Source organism: Anolis sagrei, chromosome 5, assembly GCF_037176765.1.
Source record: "Anolis sagrei isolate rAnoSag1 chromosome 5, rAnoSag1.mat, whole genome shotgun sequence".
In the NCBI taxonomy this organism is placed as follows: Eukaryota; Metazoa; Chordata; class Lepidosauria; order Squamata; family Dactyloidae; genus Anolis; species Anolis sagrei.
The window spans coordinates 86,530,174-86,549,663 of record NC_090025.1 but is presented as its reverse complement, the minus strand read 5'-3'; the positions used below and the strand labels follow the sequence as shown (position 1 = coordinate 86,549,663).

At 41.6% G+C, this 19,490-nt stretch overlaps 1 protein-coding gene across 15 annotated transcripts in view; it reads left to right on the top strand.

Moving 5' to 3' along the window:
- Window positions 1-19,490, top strand: part of MAGI2 (membrane associated guanylate kinase, WW and PDZ domain containing 2) — a 1,143,898-nt gene that overhangs the window by 702,996 nt on the left and 421,412 nt on the right. For all 15 annotated transcript variants that reach the window (XM_067468832.1, XM_067468841.1, XM_067468833.1 and 12 more), the window contains one exon: window positions 15,291-15,501. In XM_067468832.1, the coding sequence (XP_067324933.1) occupies window positions 15,291-15,501 (211 nt within the window). The remainder of the gene's footprint in view (window positions 1-15,290; window positions 15,502-19,490) is intronic.

Genomic DNA, 19,490 nt, shown 5'->3' with positions numbered 1-19,490 from the left:
AGCATAATTGTATTCTCTAAGCTTTCTTTTCTTCTCATGATGTGGCCAAAATACTTAATCTTTGCCTCTAATATCCTTCCCTCCAATGAGCAGTCGGGCTTTATTTCCTGAAGTATGGACTGGTTGGATCTTCTGGCGGTCCAAGGCACTCTCAGAATTTTCCTCCAACACCATAGTTCAAAAGCATCTATCTTCCTTCACTCAGCCTTCCCTAATTCTGCTCCTTTATCTCACCCTGAGTTTTTAAATCATTTTATGTACATGCGGCCCACTCACTGTCATTATGGAGGCTCCTTCTTTGGAAGCTTTTAAACAGAGGCTGGATGGCCATCTGTCAGGGGTGATTTGAATGCAATATTCCTGCTTCCTGGCAGGGAGTTGGACTGGATGGCCCATGAGGTCTCTTCCAACTCTTTGATTCTATGATTCTATGTTTGGTTTACTGATTTTTATGTTTTGTGTATATTGTTTATATGCTTATATGTTTTATACTTTAATGCTATGTTGTTTATTTTATTGTAATTTGTATCTTATTTTATTGTAATTTGTTGTTTGGGCTTGGCCTTATGTAAGCCGCCCCGAGTCCCCGTTGGGGTGATGGTGGTGGGGTATAAATTATTATTATTATTATCATCATCATCATCATCATCATCATCATTATTATTATATTTCCTTTTCTTCTAAAGCAACATTTTTCAGAATTTCCCACTTTCAAGTACACCTTTTATATGTCAAATAAACACATTAACAAAAGTTTTGACATTTCAAAGGTCTTATTTTAAAAAATAAAATAAAATGCATTACACTAGAGCTTGATACATGTGAAGTTCATGTATGAACAGGGGGTGTTCAGCCTTGAACATGTGAATTCTCAATGTTGTGAAGTTTCTAAAAAGGGAAGAGGTCATGTATGCAGACATAGATATCACAAATTGAGACGAGTCATGTGCCTGCCCGTGCAGTAAGATTATCTCAAGCCATGATGGGTTTACTATGGGAGAATCCATCTTTTGACACATGTGATAACATTCTAAATAAATAGTAGGTAATTGTAGTTGTCATCATCAACTTCATCCAAGTAGGCTTTGGAACGCCCTCCCCATAGAGGTATGATCAGCCCCCTCGCTGATGGTGTTTCGAAAAAGATTGAAGACATGGATGTTTGAACAAGCATTCGGTTAACCCGGTGCAATGAATTTTGATGATTAAAGGATTGGTAATCATGGACGATGAGATTGGATTGCGATTTTAGTTACGAGATGCAATTGGATTGTTATTGGTGGCCCAATAATTTGTATTGTATATGTGTTTTTTATGCTTTTAAATTGAATATTGTGATTTTTGTAGTGTTGTAAACTGCATTGAGTCGCCGATTTAGGCTGAGAAATAGCGGTATACAAGCGCAGTAATAAATAAATAAATAAATAAATAAATAAATAAATAAATTTAAACATTTTAGAAAGCAGTAAATATATCTATATAAATAAAAATGTAATGTTTGTTTGTGGGATTAACATAACTCAAAAACCACTGGATAAATTGACATGAAATGGGGACACTACACCCCTACCAGACCAACAAGTGACCATCACTCTAAAAAAACTCAAAAAAGCAGTGGAAAGGACTTAAAAACCCCAAAAAAAGCTAAATGAAGAAAAGCTAAATGACGATACAAAAAAAAAAGGGAAGGAAGAGGAAGGAAAGGAAGGGGAGAAAGAAAGAGAGAGAGAGAGAAAGAGAGAGAGAGAGAAGGAAGGAAGGAAGGAGAGAAGGAAACATGGAAGCATGGAAGCAAAGAGTGAAGGAATGAAAGAGGTAAAGAAGGAAGAAAGGAGAGAAAGAGGAAAAGAAAAAGGGGGAAGGAAATAAAGGGGTAGAAAAGGAAGGAAGGAGAGAAAAAGGGGAAGGAAAGGGGAAGGAAAGAAAGAGATAGAGAAGGAAGGAAGGAGAGAAGGAAAGGAAGGAAAGGGAGCGATTGAATGGGGAAAGAGGTAGAGAAGGAGGAAAGGAGAGAAAGAGAGAGGGAAGGAAAGAAGAAAAGACAGAAGGAAGGATGGAAGCAAAAAAAAGGAAGGAAAGGGGTTGAGAAGGAAGAAAGGAGAGAAAGAGGAAAATAAAAAGGGGGAAGGAAAGAAAGGGGTAGAAAAGGAAAGAAGGAGAGAAAGAGGGAAAGAAAAAGGGGAAGGAAAGAAAGAGGTAGGGAAGGAAGGAAGGAGAGAAGGAAAGGAAGGAAAGGGAGTGATTGAATGGGGAAAAGAGATAGAAAAGGAGGAAAAGAGAGAAAGAGGGAGGGAAGAAAAGAAGAAAAGACAGAAGGAAGGATGGAAGCAAGAAACAAAGGAAGGGAAGAGGTAGAGAAGAAAGAGAGAAAGGGAAGGAAAAGAAAAAAAAAGAGGAAACAAAGGCGAAGAGAAAGAAGGAAGGAGAGAAGGAAAGAAAAAAAGGGACGGAAGAAAACAGGGAGAGAAGAAAGGAGGGAAAGAAGGAGAGAAAGAGGGAGGGTAGGTTGGCCACAACAACGCGTGGGGGGTACAGCTAGTAAATTATGAAACAACAATATAGAAAGTACTATCATTCCAGAATGTGAGGACAGACATTTCCTTGTTTCGTTTTTGTCATTTTGATGGGAAGTTATAATCGGCTAACCTTTTCCACAATAAAACATTTAGATGAAGGGCAGCTTTGCACTGTCTTTATCTGCCTTGGCTGTCCATCTTGCTTTCTTTCTATTGGAAGTAGCTGAATTTTTGAAAGCAGGTGACTTAAACATGCAAGAATGTTGCCCATGGTTACAGGAAGGAAACCTTAATTTAGAATCTCATTTCCATCATAGAAAACTTTGCCTGTGTTGAACATAGTGGCAAGATATCTGGAGATAGATAGATTTTATTTATCGTGTCAGGAACGAACCAAAACAGTTGTATTGCATTAAGAACAAACAAACAAACCACAAAGTTTGCAGACTTGGTATGCTATTAAATGTCCTTTGACCAGTAGCTGACCACTTGGAGTGCCTCTGGTGTTGCCGCAAGGAGGTCCTCCATTGTGCATGTGGCAGGGCTCAGGTTGCATTGCAGTAGATGGTCAGTGGTTTGCTCTTCTCCATACTCACATGTCGTGGATTCCACTTTGTAGCCCCATTTCTTAAGGTTGGTTCTGCATCTCGTGGTGCCAGAGGGCAGTCTGTTCAGCGCCTTCCCAGTTTTCTGTGTGCCCAGCAGGGAGTCTCTCATTTGGTACCAGCCATTGATTGAGGTTCTGGGTTTGAGCCTGCCACTTTTGGACTCTTGCTTCCTGAGGTGTTCCAGTGAGTGTCTCTGGAGCTCTTACAAAACTATTTGTTGATTTAAGTCAGTGCCGTCGCGCTTGGGGGCTATTATTCTTAATGAAGGAGGGATGGACGTGGCATCTTTCCCCCAAGGGATTGCTTCTTGCCCTCCTTTAGGAAACTGGAACTCTCAACAACCCAAAACGCTGTAAATAACTCAAAATAAGTTTTATTGATCACAAAGAGTTATTTCTTAAAAAAATAAGCTGGAAACTTCAGAGGGGTGAAGGAAAATATACGTTACAGTCTCAATTAGTCCTGGGTCCAAGGTGTTTGAAGCTGAGAAGCCTCACCAAGTTTCCTCTTTCCTCAATGGCTGTGAATGCTGGAGCAAACCACGACCCCAGTTCAGATGGCCTATGTTTTGAAGACTCGGGATCTTCCTTTGGTGCCAAAAGTACCTTTCTGTGGTTACAAAAAGGCGCTTGAGACTTCCAACGTTGTTCAGGTTGGTCTGAACATGAAGCACAAGTCTCAAGGGTAAAAAACCTCAGAACTGGTGATAAGAGGTAATTTAAATCAGGGTCTTTTAGAGTCAAGTCTTTTACTCAAGTCCATATGGTAAGAACTCTGATGGCAGAATGAAAAGAAAAGGAAGCACTCCCCTCCTGCAGGAAGAGGTGGAGCCAATCAATACTGATTGACAGCTATAAGTAACCAATCCATACAACTATACATAAGCAGGGTAAAGGGGGCAGGATTAAGCATGATACAACAGTTTAAACATTACAATTAACAGTTCTATACATAGGTGGCGCGACTCGTGCCGTCACAAAGTCATTGGCGTGCTGGCTGATACCCAAACAGGGAGTGGGCCGAAGATGTCACTGCCTTGGTCCTTTCACTATTGGTTACTTACTCCCCAGCGGATGTCAGGTGGTGCAATACTGGCTAAACAGTGTAATTTCTCCAGTGGTTTAGGGCGCAGACACCCCGTGATAATGCGGCCTGTCTCATTAAGAGCCATACTACCCATCGTTTTAGCGTGATGAGATGTGTTCCACACTGGGCATGCATACTCAGCAGCAGAGTAGCATAGCGCAAGGGCAGATGTCTTCACTGTATCTCGTTGTGATCCCCAGGTTGTGCCAGTCAGCTTTTGTATGATATTGTTTCTAGCACCCACTTTTTGCTTGATATTCAGGCAGTGCTTCTTGTAGGTGTGCTGCAATAGATAGATAAATTCCAGCATTCCTCAACCAAGAAATTAACATTATTTCCTATGCTTATGTAAATCTATGAATTCATGAATTATCTCCATCAGGACATGTAGGTTTCGCTAGTAAGAAATTAGATCAAAATGTACTTCCATTTCACAGTTATTACTGAAAGGGCAAAGATTCAAAGGAAGTCCCTCTGGACTGTGAGAGAATAATGACATGGGAATAGAGTTGCATCCCCAAGTGGATTGTTTTTTAAGTGTGGTCCAATGGAATATTTTTGGCTCCCTCTTCTCCTAGGAGTTTTTCCTTTGTTGGCAACAGAAAGAAAAAGGATAGAAAAGTATGATCCAGCAGACTTTCTGGATATTTGTTTTCTTGGCATGGGGGACTAGAGAGGTTTCTGAATCCATGAAATATGTGATGGTGATGAATTCTGTGCTAATTATATCCATATGCAAGCCATTTGCAGTTATAATCTTAGGTGCCGTTTTGCTGACAGTAAGTCCACTGAACTCCACAGAGCTTAAACATAGAAGGAACCAAGCACCAGGTTTTGAAAAGTTACCCTTTTATAACACCAACTGCATGATTATATGCATACTTATATGGAAGCAAAGCTCAAATTTGTCCCCGAGGAGTTTTCTTGTTTAGTGTGCATTTGTAATTTGAAGAAAGTAATTTTAGGAATATTCTTCCTACTGCACAGGGTGTTTTGTGTTTTTTTTTTTCTTTTACATTTAGGACAAAAAATAACATTTTCTATGCAAAGAAAAGCCTTGTATGGATTTTGAAAATAATATGTCCCAAACTGTGAGGTTCTTATCAGTCCAGGATTCTCTTCAGATTTTCTTGACACTCAAGACTAACATATTTCTAATAATAAAAATAATGTATTTATTAGACTAGTCATATGACCATTTCAAAATACTACACAAATGAAATACGAGGCAAAAAGGAGAGGACAGCAGCTGACCTTCTATTTACAGTCATAGAATCATAGAATCAAAGAGTTAGAAGAGACCTGTAGTTTGAAGCCATTGTTCCGCGTCCTAGTCTCCAAGGAAGCAGAAAACAAGCTTGCTCCCTCCTCCCTGTGGCTTCCTCTCACATATTTATACATGGCTATCATATCTCCTCTCAGCCTTCTCTTCTTCAGGCTAAACATGCCCAGCTCCTTAAGCCGCTCCTCATAGGGCTTGTTCTCCAGACCCTTGATCATTTTAGTCGCCCTCCTCTGGACACATTCCAGCTTGTCAATATCTCTCTTGAATTGTGGTGCCCAGAATTGGACACAATATTCCAGGTGTGATCTAACCAAAGCGGAATAGAGGGGTAGCATTACTTCTCTAGATCTAGACACTATGCTCCTATTGATGCAGGCCAAAATCCCATTGGCTTTTTTTGCCGCCACATCACATTGTTGGCTCATGTTTAACTTGTTGTCCACGAGGACTCCAAGACCTTTTTCACACGTACTGCTCTCGAGCTAGGCATTGTCCCCCATTCTGTATCTTTGCATTTCGTTTTTCCTGCCAAAGTGGAGTATCTTGCATTTGTCACTATTGAACTTCATTTTGTTAGTTTTGGCCCATCTCTCTAATCTGTCAAGATCATTTTGAATCCTGCTCCTGTCCTCTGGAGTATTCTGTGATTTAAAATTGTACTCTTCCTTAAAATCAGCGCAATCAGGTAAACTATGATCTGAAGAACTAAAACAAATAAGAAGGCTTTGAAACAATGCCTTGTTGGAATTAGTAGATCTTGTCATAGTAAGTCGTAACAGGATCTAGTGTGTGTGTGTGTGTGTGTGTGTGTGTTAAGGAAAACTTTATGCTGTTGATTATTATGTGCAGCTGCTAATGTAGGTCAACTAGTAAGTTTGGACCATGCCCAGTAGGGTATAACTGTATGGTTTTTAGAATATAGTTCAGCTTTTGCTCTGAGGAGCCTTTGCTCAGGCATTTTGCTCAACCATTTCTACTGCTCACTCATTTGGATGAAGATGAAGAAGCCTTATTCTGTACTAGCCGTCCCCTGCCACGCATTGCTGTGGCCCAGTCTGGTGATCTGGAAAATAAAGTAATGAGAAAGTGTTGGTTTCTAATGTATGTAATTTCTTTATGCTTGTGGATAAACAGTATTCCTTGTTGTTTCTTTGTCAGTGTTGATGTGGAGAGTGTCTGGTTGCCTATTCTAGAATATGCAACATATCATAGTCCTTCTTTAGGGGTCTCTTTCAAATCTATGATACTATATCTCTCTGTGTGAGAGAGAATCATATCTATCTATCTATATTTATGACTGGATGGCTCTTTTGTCAGGAGGGCTCTGATTACATTTTCTTGCCCTGGTGAAGAGAATTGGACTGGATGGCCTTAAGTATTTTCTGTTGGTCATGGGGATTCTGTGTGGGAAATTTGCCCCAATTCTGTCGTTTGTGGGATTCAGAATGCTCTTTGATTGTAGGTGAACTATAAATCCCAGTAACTACAAATCCCAAATGTCAAGGTCTATTTCCCCCAAGCCCCATCTGTGTTCATATTTGGGCATATGGAATATTTGTGTCAAGTTTGGTCCAGATCCATCATTGTTTGAGTCCACAGTGCTCTCTGGATGTAGGTGAACTACAACTCCCAAACTCAAGGTCAATGCCCACCAAACCCTTCTAATGTGTTCTGTTGGTCATGGGAGTCCTGTATGCCATGTTTGGTTCAATTTATGTATTTATTTATTTGCCTTACTTATATACCGCTTATATACTTATATACCCGAAGGCGACTCGCAGCGATTCACAACAAATAAGAACAGCAAAAATTCAATGCTACAGTATAAAAAACAGTTAATAACCTAACACATTACATAAATAATAACAGTTACTACAATAACCATTCATTATCGTCTCATCATCAAAAACATGATCCAGATTCGTCATCCATTGTTCCATTCCAGTGTTCATTAACCAATCATTGCACTAATTATTCGAACGCCTGCTCAAACAGCCAGGTCTTCACTTTTTTGCAGAATACCATTAGAGATGGTGCTAGTCTAATGTCCGTAGGAAGGGCATTCCACAGTCGAGGAGCCACCACTGAGAAGGCCCTATCTCTCATCCCCGCCAGCCATAATTGGTGGAGTTCAGAATGCTCTTTAATTGTAGGTGAACTATAAATCCCAGCAACTACAACTCCTAAATGACAAAATTATTTTTTTTAGTGAAGGGGTTGTTAGGTGTATGCTGTCCAAATTTGGTGTCAATAAGCCCACTAGTTTTTGAGTTCTGTTAATCCCACAAACGAACATTACATTTTTATTTATATAGATTGCTTACAAAGACTATGTAAGTTTGTCGCACTGTTTGTAACATTACAAGTTTATGTTTTAACTCTGCTAATAAGAGTAAAGTTTTTCTGTTCTTTTTCCTCTTGCCTGGGTGCAATGTTATTGTGTCTTCTGCATTGATGCTTAGTGCATTCTGCTTAGTGCAACAGATCTTAGTGCTGAGTGGACTTTCATTGGTTTGGATTATACCAGACCTGGCTACAGACCACACTGGACTGGGAATTCTGGGAGTACCAGTACAACTATACTTTTGTTAAAACTACATGGGACTTTTCAGTAAATACTCAGAAATGTACTGCCCAAATCATTGGTTTGTATCATTGAGAAGCACATCTAGAATCATAGTATCAAAGAGTTGGAAGAGACCTCATGGGCCATCCAGTCCAACCCCCTGCCAAGAAGCAGGAATATTGCATTCAAATCACTCCCGACAGATGGCCATCCAGCCTCTGTTTAAAAGCTTCCAAAGAAGGAGCCTCCACCACACTCCGGGGCAGAGAGTTCCACTGCTGAACGGCTCTCACAGTCAGGAAGTCCTTCCTCATGTTCAGATGGAATCTCCTTTCTTGTAGTTTGAAGCCATTGTTTTGTGTCCTAGTCTCCAGGGAAGCAGAAAACAAGCTTGCTCCCTCCTCCCTGTGGCTTCCTCTCACATATTTATACATGGCTATCATATCTCCTCTCAGCCTTCTCCTCTTCAGGCTAAACATGCCCAGCTCCTTAAGCCGTTCCTCATAGGGCTTGTTCTCCAGACCCTTGATCATTTTAGTCACCCTCCTCTGGACACATTCCAGCTTGTCAATATCTCCCTTGAATTGTGGACATCTAATTCTTTACAGAGATCTTTCCCCCCAAGAAGCAACTTGATCCTATTCAAGTAAGATGTTTCAATATCATTATGCTCTACCTTTAGTACTGATGCTAAAATTCTGTGCACATCACCAGGGATAAAATCTCACTGTACATTCCGGTTGTTGTGTTTTCCTGATTAAATATATCTGCTCAAGCCACAAGTGTGTATAAGATTGGTCATATAGAGGGTTACTTACAACAAAGTATGCATTCTCGCAAGTGGTCGTCTTTGCAAATTTACTAAAAATTAAATGGGGAAAAATAGATGAGGAGATAAAGTACCTGATTATGTATCTGAATTTCTTTTATTTGTCTTATGTGCCTCTTAACATGAGCTGAGGTCATAAAATGTTAGAAGGCATGCTAAATAGGAACAAGCATAGTTTTCTCCCTCACTTCATACTTTAAATATGATCCTGCAGCACGCATGGCTTATGCCAAGCTAGTTGTGGCCTGTGGCTGCCACCCATAAAATTAGACTTTTCTGCATGGTATTGCAAACCTATGGCCTACTGCATGACTAAAATGGATGTTGCCATCATGATACTGGTGGTTTCCCTCTTCAATTACGATTTAATTACAGTCATAGGGAGCAGAACCTTTAGACTGTATGTGCCTCAGTGGAGTAGAGGTTTAACTAGAGAAGTCATGAGACTGTTTACTGATATGTTTAAATTAAAGATTTATTTAAACTCCAGGAAATAAAGAAGTCATCAGGTCTCAGAGATGAATAGGCAAGGGACAGCCAGAGATAAGAGGAAAATCAATGAACAACAAAGAAAACACAATATAGATATTAAAATAATGTAGATTTGAGAGTAGGAAATTGCTTCTGACATGCAAGATATATAATATGCATATTAGCCACAATTAACCATTTATGTGTTGTCGAAGGCTTTCATGGCTGGAATCACTGGGTTGTTGTAGGTTGTTGCGGGCTATATGGCCATGTTCTAGAGGCATTCTCTCCTGACGTATTGCCTGCATCTATGGCAAGCATCCTCACAACCTCACAACCTCTGAGAATGCTTGTCATAGATGTAGGTATTTATTTATTTGTTGTATCAGGGCAACCAGTCAATTATATTACATTTCTAACAGAACAAAGCAAACAAACAGACAAAATACAAAATTTGTGAGTTTGGTAGTTGATTAAATGTCCTTTGACCAGTAGCTGGCCACTTGGAGTGCCTCTGGTGTTGCCGCAAGAAGGTCCTCCACTGTGCATGTGGCAGGGCTCAGGTTGCATTGCAGCAGGTGGTCAGTGGTTTGCTCCTCTCCACACTCGCATGTCGTGGATTCCACTTTGTAGCCCCATTTCTTGAGGTTGGCTCTGCATCTCGTGGGGCCAGAGCGCAGTCTGTTCAGCGCCTTCCAAGTTTCCCAGTTTTCTGTGTACCCAGGGGGGAGTCTCTCATTTGGTATCAGCCATTGGTTGCAGTTCTGGGTTTGAGCCTGCCACTTTTGGGCTCTCGCTTGCTGAGGTGTTCCAGTGAGTGTCTCTGTAGATCTTCGAAAACTATTTCTAGATTTAAGTCGTTGACTTAAATAGATGTAGGCAATAAATCAGGAGATATTTATTTATTTATTTTATATTTATTTTATTTTAAATATTTATATCCCGCCCTTCTCCTCACAAGGGGGACTCAGCGCGGCCTCACATGAGCATCAGAGGATGCTAACAGCATACATACCATAAAAACTACAATTTAAAATAAAATCATTTTAAAACATTGTACATCATCAGTAAAATTTAACAATAAATTAATAGATTAACGTGCCAGTAAAAACCAAGCCGAGCCGGGAGAATCCATGTCACAAAATCGAAATTTCTTTTTCCTATTACCGCTTGCCTCTAATCGAACGCCTGGCCCCAGAGCCAGGTCTTCAGTTGTCTTCTAAAGGACAGAAGGGAGGTGGCCAACCTGATGTCCTTAGGGAGAGAGTTTCACAGACGGGGGGCCACTGCCGAGAAGGTCCTGTCTCTTGTCCCCACCAACCGCATTTGCAAGAGTGGTGGGATCGAGAGCAGGGCCTCTCCTGATGATCTTAAGCTTCGTGATGGTTCATAGCAGGAGATATGTTCGGACAGGTAATCTGGGCCAGAACCGTTCAGGACTTTAAAGGTTAAAACCAGCACTTTGAATTGTGCCCAGAAGCTAATCGGCAGCCAGTGGAGCTGGCGCAACAGAGGATTGGTATGCTCCCTGTATACCTGCAGCTCCAGTTAACAACCTGGCTGCCAGCCGCTGGACTAATTGGAGCTTCCGAGAAGTTTTCAAAGGCAACCCCATGTAGAGAGCATTGCAGCAGTCTATTCGGGATGTAACCAGAGTGTGGGCCACCATGGCCAAGTCAGACTTCCCAAGGAATGGGCGCAACTGGCGCACAAGCTTTAATTATGCAAAAGCTCTCCTGGCCACCGCCAAGACCTGGGGTTCCAGGCTCAGCGATGAGTCCAGGATCACTCCCAAACTGCGAACCTGTGTCTTCAGGTGGAGTGTAACCCCGTCTAACACAGGCTGTAACCCTATGCCCTGTTCGGCCTTGCGACTGACCAGGAGTACCTCTGTCTTGTCTGGATTCAGTTTCAGTCTGTTCACCCTCATCCAGGCTGACACAGCAGCCAAGCACCGGTTTAGGACCTGCACTGCCTCCTTAGTAACAGGTGGGAAGGAGTGATAGAATGTCTGTAGAACATGGCCATATAGCCCGAAAAAACCTACAACAACCCTAACCATTTACGGTCCACTATATTGGCCTCTAATCTTTTGCCAGTCTTCTAGTTCAGAGCTTATTAAGCTTTTTAAATACCCAATCTCATTTTACCATGAAATGTTTACACGGTCCCAAGTATAGAAAGGACAATTGAAGGGAAAGAGCAAGCAAAGAGATGCAAGGGAGGAGAGAAGAAAGACGTTAGTTCAAGCGAGAAAGAGAGAGAAGAGAAGGCAGAGAAGGCTGCACAAGAGGTGTGGGGAGAGGGAAGGCAGAGAGATATGCGTGTGCACATGCTCAGGAAAAGAAAGTAAGTCAACCCAAACACACAATTATGACAACCCCACTTGGGGTCCCAAACCATACTTTAAGAAGCTCTTCTCTAGTTTATGCTTACTTTGTTGCCAGATGCATGCTGAAGATTCAAGAGAAAGGACCTGTAGCTACTTATACCAAGAGATAGATTCCTGAAGCCACAAGAGAAGATTGAGGAAGATTGTTCCAGGAAAATAAAGATCATTTTAGTATAAGATGTTCTATATGTATGAAACTGGAGCAAAATATTGATTTATACATTAATTTCAGTCCACCAGAAGAAGGCCTGAAGTAAGGCCGAAACCGGTCGTGGACGGCTGATCTATAAGCTATTCAACATAAGAAGATACGACATTGATATTATTCTAAGGAGACTGTACCAAAATTTACATAATAGTGTTTGACATCACTGTGAAATTGAACAGTACAACATGTCTATATGACTAAGTTGATATTGCCATGACCCCTCAACATTTGTCCTTTGAGCACACCCCCTACTCGTCTGTACGAAGACTCTTCTCAACCTCATTCCTGAAGAGTTTCTCCCACACAAATAAATCTGCTCTATCCCTATCTCATCCTGTGTTTTTAGCTTTAGTATCTTATTCTGTACATGCGGCCCGCTCACTGTTACTGTGTTACGAATGATTATATATATCATTCGTAACACAGTATATATATTAATGTCATATATGTGTGTGTGCGTGTGCATGTATATTAGGGCTGGGCAACCACGGAAAATTTTGTTTCTAAACTCGATTCATTTTTAGGGGGTTTTTGCGTTTCGATTTTTAAAAGAATTCCGAAATTTTCCTTTAAAAAAGTTCGAAATTTACGAAATTTACGAAACAATAACGAAACAATAACGAATTGATTCGTTAATGGCGGACGCGACCGCGCAATACGCTAAAAAAACCTCTAAATGGGACAGGGGGAACTTCTGAAGCTTCCCTCTCCCTCTGTTGTTGACTGTTGGTGCGATAATTATATTTTTTTTTCACTGAGAAAACAAACAGCAACCCTAAAACTTGCACCAGACATGCGGAAATAATAACGAAACGAATTCGAAACAATTACGAAACAATTACGAAACAATTACGAAACGAATTGAAAAATTCGTTTCGTTTTTTAGTTGCTCCTGAATGGTTCAATATCACTTCATTATCAAAAAAAAATAACGAATTAATAACGAATTACGAAATTAATCAACGAAATCGCCCAGCCCTAGTATATATATATTAATGTCTTATATAATTTATTATGTTACTGTTTGCGTTTTTATTTTATTTATTGTATTGTGTTGTTGGGCTTGGCCTCATGTAAGTCGCCCCGAGTCCCCATTGGGGAGATGGTGGCGGGGTATAAATAAATTTTATTATTTATTAAGTTTATTTATTATTTTGTCAAAATTAGTGCAAAAGGGTAAACTAAATTCTCAAGATCCCCAAACAAATGTTGCAAATAGTAAAACCTAAAGGAGAAAAGAGAAGATGAAGAACAGAGTCCTTCTTTCTCAGTAGTGTCTGATTTTCCACTGATATGCTCAACATTTCCTGTCTTCTAATTGTTTTCTCATATACATTGTTCTGCTTTTTATTTATGCTGTTTGAAAACAGCACCTCTGTGTTTTGTGACAAATAATGTGATTTTGTCAACTTGAAAATTTTTAGTGCATTTGTTGTTTCTCCATACCATTCCATTCCATTGTCCCGTAGGCTCCAGTCCTTTCTGGAGGGTCACACCCAGAAGGTGTTGTTGGGGGACACTTGTTCAACTCCACAACCATTATCTTGTGGGGTTCCTCAAGGCTCTATACTGTCCCCCATGTTGTTTAACATCTACATGAAGCCACTGGGGGAGATCATCCGGAGTTTTGGGGTAAGGTGTCATCTGTACGCAGATGATGTCCAACTCTGTCACTCCTTCCCACCTGCTACTAAGGAGGCTGTCCAGTTTCCGAACCGGTGCTTGGTCACTGTGACGGTCTGGTTGAGGGTGAACAAATTGAAATTGAATCCAGACAAGACAGAGGTACTCCTGGTCAGTTGCAAGGCCGAACAGGGCATAGGGTTCAGCCTGTGCTCGACGGGGTTACACTCCCCGTGAAGGTGCAGGTTCACATCTTAGGTGTGATCCTGGACTCATTGCTGAGCCTGGAACCTCTGGTTTTGGCGGTGACCAGGGGAGCATTTGCACAGTTAAAACCCATGCATCAGCTGCACCTGTACCTTGGGAAGTCTGACTTGGCCACGGTAGTCCACACTCTGGTTACATCCCGTATAGATTACTGCAATGCTCTCTACATGGGATTGCCTTTAAAGACTGACCGGAAGCTTCAATTGGTCCAACGAACAGCAGCCAGATTGCTAAAAGGAACAGCGCTCAGGGAGCACACTACTCCACTGTTGTGCTAGCTCCACTGGCTGCCAGTCTGCTACCGGCCACAATTCAAAGTGCTGGCTTTAGACTATAAAGCCCTAAATGGCTCTGGCCCAACTTACCTGTTCAAACGCATCTCCCCTTACGAACCTCCTAGGACTTTAAGATCATCTGGGGAGGCCCTGCTCTTGATCCCGCCTTTGTCTCAAGTGCGGTTGGCGGGGATGAGACACAGGGCCTTCTCAGTGGTGGCCCCTTGGCTATGGAATGCCCTCCCTAAGTATATTAGAACGGCCCCCTCTCTTAATATTTCGGGAAAAAAGTTAAGACTTGGCTTTTTGAACAAGCATTTGCAGCGTAACGGACATAGGAAAATGGACTGACTGGTCATATGAAATTGGACAAAGGTTTTAACAAGGAGACTCGGATGACATGTTTTTATTGATTTTATCATGTTTTCATATTATCTTAATTGCTTTACTGTATTTTTATGCTTTGATGTCTGGCTGTACATCGCTCTGAGTCGTCTACGGGCTGAGAGGGGTGGTATATAAATATAGCAAATAAATAAATAAATAGTTTCACCAAGACTTTGGACCTTATCAGATGAAGTATCCTCTGTATCTTCACCCCTTTTCTCCCCGTTGCCAAAATGGAGTCCCACGTATCCCATCACATGACACAAGGCAACTTCCAGCAGGATTCCATGAGCTCTGTTTTGACAACGTGGAGAAACGGAACCCTGGCTGGTTTTGGAGGAATTGGGTGTTATCTGACTCCTAATTGGAGAACAGAAGAGGAAACAGGGAAAGAATGGGAAACAACATGGATTGGGAAACAGTGAAAGATGGTAGGGAATGAAGGATGGTTCCCTCCACTTTCCCCCTTCTCCCCTTCCCATCTGATGAGGTCCTTAGTCAACTCAGCAACAGTTTGTCTTTCTTGGCTCTTTCTACTATCCTAATAGTCCAAGCATAGATGACTCTGTCACTTTTTTTTAATAAGAAACAGTCACGTTATATATAAAATAAACCAAAGATTTATTTCATTCTGATCCATGGGCTCACAGTCATTGTTCCAAATGTGTAATACTCTAACATTGCAACTAAATTACATGTATTATTTCACCACATTTGATATGTAAAGTCCATAGGAGGGACATACCTGTATTGATACACATGTTTATTCTTGTGCAGAATCAAGTGAACATGAAGAGAAGAGTACAGGTGCCTCAGGTGAAATGTCCTCTCAGCCTTACCCCGCCCCTGTGTATAGCCAGCCTGAAGAAGGAAAGGAAGATATGGATATAACAAAGCAGCCAAAACCTGAAGAAAATGATGAATTGGGCCCTTTGCCTGACAACTGGGAGATGGCTTATACAGAGAAGGGAGAGGTCTACTTTATTGAGTAAGTATTTGAAAATGATGTTGGTTACGCCATTCTATATGCATTCATCAAAACACTGTAAAATACGACTATTTATTTATTTATCGTGTCATCAGCAACCATTGTATTACAATTCTAACAAAGCAAAACAAACACACAGATTAAAAAGAAAAAGGGGGAAAAAACACACACACACACATTTTGCAAATTTGGTATTTGGTTAAATGTCCTTTGACCAGTATCTGGCCACTTGGAGTGCCTCTGGGGTTGCCGCAAGAAGGTCCTCCATTGTGCATGTGGCAGGGCTCAGGGTGCATTGCAGCAGGTGGTCAGTGGTTTGTTCTTCTCCGCACTCGCATGCCGAGGATTCCACCCTGTAGCCCCATTTCTGAAGCCAGCACGTCAACGACTTAAATCAAGACATAGTTTTCTTAGATCTACAGAGACACTCGCTGGAACACCCCAGCAAGCAAGAGTCCAAAAGTGGCAGGCCCAAACCCAGCACCTCAATTCATGGGTGATACCAGATGAGAGACTCCCCCCTGGGCACACAGAAGACTGGGCGACTTGGAAGGCGCTGAACAGTCTGCGCTCTGGCACCACGAGATGCAGAGCCAACCTTCAGAAAATACGACTGAGTCCAGTAAAACTTATATCCAAATGTATATAGGTTACAGACCAAGAAGGTTGCAACACAGCATCTGAACTCAAAGAGTGTTCACCAACGGATCCAATACAACAGCCAGCATAGTGATCTTGTTTGCTGTGTACTGATCTTGTTGTGTTTCTTCTTCTTCTTCTTCTGCTTCTGCTTCTGCTTCTGCTTCTTCCTCTTCTTCTTCTTCTTCTTCTTCTTCTTCTTCTTATTATTATTATTATTTGAAACACCACAAGCAGACACTCTGCTGGCTGTTGTATTGGATCACATGTCGGACACTTCCAAACTGTCTAGGACTATGTAATGTATCGGCGAATAATGCGTGCAGATCCCAGTAAGGTGGTCTTTTGCAGCTGGCAGATGGTAAACTTGTCAGTGCTGATTGTATTTAAGGACAGGCCAAGGTCTTTAGGCACTGCACCCAGTGTGCCGATCACCACTGGGACCACCTTTACTGGCTTGTGCCAGAGTCTTTGCAGTTCGATCTTTAAATCCTCATATCCTGTCAGCTTTTCGTGTTGTTTCTCTTCAATCCTGCTGTCACCTGGGACTGCAACATCGACAATCCATACTTTGTATTGTCGAAGGCTTTCATGGCTGGAATCACTAGGTTCTTGTGGGTTTTTTCGGGCTATAGAGCCATGTTCTAGAGGCATTTCTCCTGACGTTTCGCCTGCATCTATGGCAAGCATCCTCAGAGGTTTGTTTTTTTAACATGATCATGAGGTCAGGAGTGTTGTGCTCCAAAACTCTGTTTGTCTGAATCCGGAAGTTCCAGAGTAGCTTGACGTGTTCATTCTCTGTAACTTTTTCCGGCTTGTGATCCCACAAGTTCTTTGTCGCAGGCAGATGGTATTTGTAGCACAAGTTCCAATGAATCATCTGAGCAACGGTGTTATTCCTTGGCTTGTAGTCTGTCTGCGCAATCTTCTTGCGGCAGCCGAGGATGTGATCTATTGTTTCATCTGCTTCCTTGCAGAGTCTACATTTGGGATCTGTCGACTTCTCAATTCTGGCTTTGATGGCATTGGTTCTGATGGCTTGTTCTTGGGCTGCCAGAATCAGGCCCTCCGTCTCCTTTTTCAAAGTCCCATTTGTGAGCCACAGCCATGTTTTTTCTTTGTCAATTTGACTCTCAATTTTTCGTAGGAACTGTCCATGGAGAGCCTTCTTTGGCCAGTTTTCTCTTCTGCTCTGGATTGTTTTTACGGTATTCACTCTTTGTTTTTTGCACTTGAAGCAGTTTACTACTATTGACTTCCCTCAATGTTGGTTCTTGACTGCCTTTCACATAATCTGCCAGGGCATGTTTCTCTTCTTCTACCATTTGTTTCACTTGCAGAAGCCCTCTGCCTCCTAATTTTCTGGGCAGGAAAATCTGTCGACATCACTATGTGGGTGTAAGGCATAGTGGATTGTCATAAGTTTTCTTGTTTTTCTGTCCAGATCATCATCATCATCATCATCATCATCATCATCATCATCATCATCATTATTATTATGTAATCCAACTTGCAATTTGCTATGATCACACAGGAGTTATTGAATAAGAAAACAAGTTTGTATTACTTTAAATTCATCCAAATGCATGATTTTTGTAGCCATCATATAATGAAACTCAGAGTTAAACTAGGTAAATATATTTTATGAATTAAAATGCAACAAAGGAATCCCAAAATACTATCACCTTACAGAAGATCTTAGGGGTTTTAAAATTTCCAATTTAATGAAAAAGTAACATCCTTTTGTTGTTGTTCATTCGTTTAGTCGTCTCCGACTCTTCGTGACCTCATGGACCAGCCTACGCCAGAGCTCCCTGTCGGCCGTTACCACCCCCAGCTCCTTCAAGGTCAGTCCAGTCACTTCAAGGATGCCATCCATCTTGCCCTTGGTCGGCCCCTCTTCCTTTTGCCTTCCACTTTCCCCAGCATGATTGTCTTCTCTAGGCTTTCCTATCTCCTCATGATGTGGCCAAAGTACTTCAACTTTGTCTCTAGTATCTTTCCCTCCAGTGAGCAGTCGGGCTTTATTTCCTGGAGGATGGACTGGTTGGATCTTCTCGCAGTCCAAGGCACTCTCAGCACTTTCCTCCAACACCATAGCTCAAAAGCATCTATCTTCCTTCGCTCAGCCTTCCCTAAGGTCCAGCTCTCACATCCGTAGGTGACTACAGGGAATACCATGGCTTTGACTAGGCGGATCTTTGTTGCCAGTCTGATGTCTCTACTCTTCACTATTTTATCGAGACTGGACATTGCTCTCCTCCCAAGAAGTAAGCGTCTTCTGATTTCCTGGCCACAGTCTGCATCTGCAGTAATCTTAGGGAGTATCAAGATTATGCAGAACAATGGCTTCAAACTGATTATCAGTAATCTTAGGGAGTATACATCCTTTAGGGAGTATCAAATGCTTATTTATTAGTTTAATTAAAGAATAACACAAGTAATAGCCCTCTCCCTTCATGACGTTTGAGAATTTGTAAGAATGTTACTGGGACACAGAAGCATCAAAAAATTAAACAGGTGAATATACAAAATAATTCTATTACACTAAAAATAAATGAGCTTGCATTTATTAATAAACTGCATAAATGAGCTTCTAGCCATTTTGTCTTGTGCAAAATCCCAAGACCATGGACACAGGAAAATGAGCACAAGCTGCTTGGTTGAGCGAGAAGTTGCTCTGACAAAGGTTTGTTTTCAAACACACTGCTTAATGCCCTTTGCAATACATGAAAACATTTATTTGGCCTCTGACCTCCTTCTTATTGGCTATTCTCACACTCCTTCGAACTCTGAATTCCAAACGGTCAGCCCGATCTAACTCCCGTTTCATCAAGGTCAGGCTGCTTGTTAGTGTCAGCCTGGTTGCCTCCCTGCCTACTATCAGGCTAAGAACTGTCCTCCTTTTCTGAGTCAATTTGCACCTGGCTAGTTTCAGTATCAAAAACATTCCCTACTGTGGGAAACTGAACTTGCACACCCTGTTCCTCATTGTCTACAACAGGAACATTTTGAATCTGATTGTGAACCTGAATCCCATCATCCTCATCAGAGTCACTTTGAGACCCCATCTGAGTCACAACATTATCAGTCTGTGTCATAGAATCATAGAATCAAAGAGTTGTAAGAGACCTCATGGGCCATCCAGTCCAACCCCCTGCCAAGAAGCAGGAATATTGCATTCAAATCACCCCTGACAGATGGCCATCCAGCCTCTGTTTAAAAGCTTCCAAAAAAGGAGCCTCCACCACACTCCGGGGCAGAGAGCTCCACTGCTGAAGGGCTCTCACAGTCAGGAAGTTCTTCCTCATGTTCAGATGGAAACTCCTTTCTTGTAGTTTGAAGCCATT